At 42.9% G+C, this 5400-nt stretch overlaps 1 protein-coding gene across 1 annotated transcript; it reads right to left on the bottom strand.

Moving 5' to 3' along the window:
- Positions 1 to 1077: 1077 nt before the first annotated feature.
- perm1a (PPARGC1 and ESRR induced regulator, muscle 1a) lies at positions 1078 to 4744 on the bottom strand (the record flags this gene model as incomplete). Its single annotated transcript, XM_084070068.1, has 3 exons — positions 4660 to 4744; positions 1458 to 2472; positions 1078 to 1113 (listed from the first exon to the last, which is right to left on the bottom strand). Exons 2-3 carry the CDS (start codon positions 2451 to 2453, stop codon positions 1078 to 1080), a joined length of 1032 nt encoding a protein of 343 aa, XP_083926194.1. The 5' UTR covers positions 2454 to 2472; positions 4660 to 4744.
- Between the last annotated feature and the right edge of the window lie 656 nt (positions 4745 to 5400).

Here is a 5400-nt window from a genome sequence, read left to right as displayed (position 1 = left end):
ATAGGCTCTTTATTTAAAACAAGGCTGAAATTCTGTCTGCCTTCCAAAGATCCATTGGGTGTAATATTTGATCGACTGGTTAACAGGTTGTCTGACGTGGATGAAATGGAATTGTTTTGTCTTTGATTGTTGATTGTAGAAGAATTATTTAATTCACCAGACTGAAGATAACCATCATTTTGACCATTTATTTCATGTGGTATAGATGACACCGTTATCTCTGGAAAATGATCTGGTTCGGTTGATGATTTAACAGCTGGGGAATATTTAGTTTCTTGTGTTTTATTATTTTCATCTAAATAACAGGAAATACTGTCAGGAGATAACATGACATTACTGTCTGGTGTTAAATTAGCACCAGACACTTCAGGTGGATTCTCACTGTGGGTTGCATGAAGTCTATTTTTGAGCTGTTTGTGCATTGTTTCTTGAGCAGACAGGTGTTGTGGGTCAGAACCATTTATAACAACTGTACACACAGGAACGTTGGTCTTTTCAGACGTACAGCTACACTGGGCTTTGTCATGACAATTCATTGCCAGATGTTGTGGAGGCTCAGCCTCGCTTTCACCAGTGCTGTCTTTGCCAGAGTTCGCTACCTCCACAGGCAGGTCGGACTCACTTGTGGATTCTTTGTGACTTTGCCCAGATTTTAAAGCAGGATTGTTTGAGCCTTGGCTTTGTGAAACACTGCTCTGGGTTACTAACGTATCCTGTGCTGTATTAGAACTATTCATTTCATTAGACTGTTGGAGACTCACTCCATGAGTAGCCTCTCCTTCTTCACATATTGAAAGGCTTTCTCTGTCACATGCTGCCATTTCTGTGTCCAGTTCTAGTGTACTGGTTACACCAATGGAATTTGAGACGGGCAACCAATGTGCTTTATTCAATTCAGTAGATCCTTTAAGGTGCAATATGCTGCATGACTGTACATTTGTTGGCAGGTTCACATCGTCACCGGTTTGACCTTGTGGGGTAGCTGTTCTGTCAGTGCTGGTAATATTCCCCGGCAAGTCTGTTGCTTTGCACCCTGCATCTGTGAGTTTACTTTTAAGTACTGGGCACTCGGACAGGTCAAACATCTCTGATAAATTCTGGTACTGCCAGTCTCTTAAAGGAGTGGATGAAGAAAGAATGTGCGCTTTGTTTTCCATAGGAGATAATGACAGATTGTGTGTGGTTGCTCTTTGGAAAGCCTGCCAATGTGTGGGTAAAACAGTAATGGAAGTTTCAACATTCTTTTCTGTTTTGTTCCAATGAGCCACACTGTTATTACCAGAGAAATGTGGATCCATTCCTCTTCCCCAAATACAGGACTCATATTCTGAGTCACTCTCATTGGCTATAAACGGCCTTGTATATCCATGGCCAGTTTCCACTGGCCCAAAGCTGACTCGTTTCTTTTTCCTTCTCTTCTTTTTAGTAGAGGGAGATGGACTGCACGCTTGGCTTACTCCACAGTTCAGGTTCTTTGGGTCAGCATCGGGTGATGGAAGCGTGACGTCTCTGCCCTTTTCCAGTTTACACTTTGACATGACTTCTAGGGGAGTGGGTGACTCAACGCTGAGATTTTTATTGAGGGCAGTTTCGTCTGACAGCACATCTCCCTGGCGTACGTCATTCACCCATTTACTGATATTCATGTCTGAGCTCAGCAGCTCGTCACAGTCAGGTGACTTTCCTGAGCGGACAGCTTCGTCGGGTGACTCATGAGACGGAGTCTGCTTTCTCACCTCAGTTGCTGTCGTCATGGACCGATCTGCCTCTCTGATGAATAATTCTCTTTCAGGGTTAGTTGATTTGTGGACCTCAATCTGCGAGTTACTGGCTGCAAAACAAACAATTTTGAAGTCTTTTTTCATTACGTTTTCATTGCTTTTGGTGTTGATGAGATCCGTGGTTTCTTTGCTGGTTGTCGTTTCACTGTTGACAGCCACAGAGTTTAACTCGGGGATGTAGCTTTTTGGCATGGTGCCCATGCTGGCCTGTGGCCCATCTCTCCACATCTCCTCCTCTTGTACTGGCTCCGGGTTTTTTCCAACTCCTATTTGGCTCGGCTCTATAAGCCTCTCAGCTTCTGTGAGAAACCTAAGCCCCTCAAAGAATGTATTGACAGACTGCAGGTGTAGATCCTCTTCACTGCCTGAGAGGACATTCTCCATGCCACCAACACCGTATTTGCAAAGGCGGTGTTCAACGGGAGACCCCTCACAGTGTGGGGGGCCGTCATCAATGGAGCATTCACCCTGCAGTAAGCCCACTGGTACATGAACTTTCATATCGTTTGCGGTGCGAAGGGACCCCATGTCATCCATGTCACTCATCCCACTCATCCCTGACTCCTCCAACCCGGCTAGTGAAGGAGAGAGCAGCCTGCATTCCTCACAGTCCTGAAAGAAACTGTCCCAGTCCTGATCACAGATCTGCACGCTATAGTCAAACTCCTCCATTCTGATGCAGAAGGTCAACCTGCAAAATCAACAAATATATTATTATCATGATTATTATTATTATTATTTTCTTTTCATTACAAACCGAACACTGTATGGAAAAAACTAATTTAGTGTTTCAAATATCTTTATTGTGAAGCACAGGATAAAGACATACAGTACAGTTACAATAATAATTTAAATGAAAGAAAGCAGTAGTTTCTAAATTTACTTTGACTTGTATTTCATTGTAAACAGCATGAACACAATATATATCATGTTTTATCTGGTCAACTTAATGTTATATGTAAATATATAGCTCATCCATTCCTGCAATTCAGGCCTGCCACACATTAAAAAAAAGTTGGGACTTGGGACAGGGGCGATTTAGGGCTAACTAGATAAAGTGCTCCTCGGAGCACAGGTCTCCGCCAGGTCAGATACGTTATTGTGGCCTCCTGGTGGCGCTATAATAGGCCAATGTGAAAAGGGTGCCATTTATTCTTAGGTCGTTCACGGCAATCGGACACTGCATTCATGATTTGAAGCATTTTGTTCCAAAAATGTGTTTTGCTAAATTAGACCTGCTGGTGGCGCTATAACAGGCCAATGTGAAAAGGGTGGCATTTCTTCCTCGGCCTAGTGGGAATGTGCGTGTGAAATTTCACGGAAATCGCACGCTGCGTTCATGGTTTGAGGCAGTTTGTTCAAAACGGACCAATCCTGCAAACTTTGGATGGCAACCTTAACCAATAAGGATGGAATATGGGAAATCGGACAGATCAGGGTTGATCACATGACTATAGAGATACTGTGTACCGATTTGCATGACGTTTGGTTAAAAACTGTAGGAATAATGTGAAAAAAATGGGTTTTGCACAAATCGGCCTCCTGGTGGCGCTATAACAGGCCCATGTGAAAAATTTGAGGCAGAGGTTCTGAATTGGCATCCAGGGAGTGTGTGTGCACAGTTTCGCAGCGACCGGGCCAACGGTGCCGGAGATTTGGTGGTAACACACGGACACACGGACACACGGACGGACACACGGACGGAGGGTAAAACATACTCTCTCACCATGCCTTACGGCCTGGCGGAGACAATAAAAACAAATTACTGAAATGTCACCCTCAGTGGTGTGTAACATAATTAAGAGATTCAAGGAATCTGGAGGATTTTCAGTGTATAGGGACAAAAGCGCAAGCCCAATTAATTACAGTATTAGTGCTCTCTGATCCCTCAGATGGCACTGAATCAAGAACCATCATTAATCTACAAGTGATATGACCATATGGGAGAAGGATTACTTTGGCAAACCTTTGTCAACACTACAAAGTAACATCCACAAATGCCAGTCAAAAATGTACTGTGCCAGGTGGAAGCCTTGCAGTATATTGCACAATGGAAACGTGTGTTGTTGGAAGAAATGGATGTGTGTGCTCTGGACCAAAGAAGAAAAGAACCATCCAGACTGTTACCAGCAACAAGTCAAAAGGCCAGTGTCTGTCATGGTATGGACTTGTCAGTGTCCTTGGAAAAGGGATTTTTTTTTTTACACATCTGTGATGGCATCATTAACGCTGAACTTAGAATTACATATGCTGCCTTCAAGAGGGCATCTTTTCCATGACCGCCCATGCATATTTAAAAAAGGCAATGCAAGATTTCTGTACACATTACAAAGGCATTGCTGCAGAAGAAGACGGTTTGGATGCTGGAGTGGTTTGCCTATACACTCCCAACCTGTCCCCAATAGAGATGTATGGCATATTTTGAAAGAAGAATGGGAGATACTGTAAGTACACCTCTAAACGTCTTTTAAGTCTTGTGAAAAGGAATGGCAACATTGGAAAGTGGTAAATGCTTTACTGTCCCAACTTTTTAGAAATATGTTCATTTTGGAAAAACAAACAAACAATAAAATGTGTCCAAAAAACATTAAATATCATGACAATCTGCCCCAGGCCAGGGTGGCAGTTGAAAATTACACAGCAACTTTAAGTGGCACTTTCACAGTAATTGACAGATTAAATATTATCTTGTGCTCCAGTTCTAGCAACAGTGTGTAAATAGGATCTACTCCTACAACAACTTTCAATGGCAATTTGGCTATTTAGTGTGTAATTATTAACTAAAACAGCTTGCAAGTTTTAAACGTTTTCGGTATCTCTATGTCTGTCCCTTTCGGAATAATGCATTCATACAGGCAGCTGGCAGTGCGTTTTTTACCTGTCAGGGCTTTGCTCTCATCCTGTTCTGCACGTGAAGAGGTCTATAAGTCTGCTGCCGTAGACAAATCATGCCGCGTGTCCTCTGGTGGTCGTCCTTGTGTGTCAGAGCACACGCCCCATGATTTTATATATATATATTTAGCGCTGTGTTTCTGATCACGTAGTACACGCAATGCTGTGACGGCTGGCATCTCCAACAGAGGTATAAAGTTTCAGAACTTTAAATAGACCACTGGCCCCACACTGCTATGTTCAAGCATTGAATATAGAATACAGTATACTGTTTACATTTTAGTTTTTCCATAGACAAATAAAACTGAGCAAAGTAATGTTTATATTTGTATGATTTTTTTTAAAGCTTTCTTCCTCTACTTTTTTAACTTGTTCTTCATGAGCTATTTTAAAATGTGTGTGATTAGATATCATGCGGAACTAAGGATCCAGCCGTGCTTTCTTGGTATTTAACTCACTTGGCAGGGACTGCTCCTAAACCTCTCAGCACAGCCTGGGTCACGCGAGGGTGGCAGCCAGTCAGCTGATATCTGACTGGTATTATGTCACAAGGGGTGATGATGAAGGATCTGGATCTAGTCAGATTGAACAGCAGGGGCGGCTGCACGTCCTGAACAGCCAGGGGAACAAAGTGGAGCTGCTTCACATGAGAGTCATCTGATATGGGCCCTGTCATTTCCCATGCTTCTGAACCTGCGTGAGCAAATCAGACAAAATCTCACCATTA

The sequence above is a fragment of the Gymnoscopelus microlampas genome (genome assembly GCF_963454915.1).
Source record: "Gymnoscopelus microlampas genome assembly, chromosome: 10".
In the NCBI taxonomy this organism is placed as follows: domain Eukaryota; kingdom Metazoa; phylum Chordata; class Actinopteri; order Myctophiformes; family Myctophidae; genus Gymnoscopelus; species Gymnoscopelus microlampas.
This window is presented reverse-complemented; position numbering and strand designations above follow the sequence as displayed.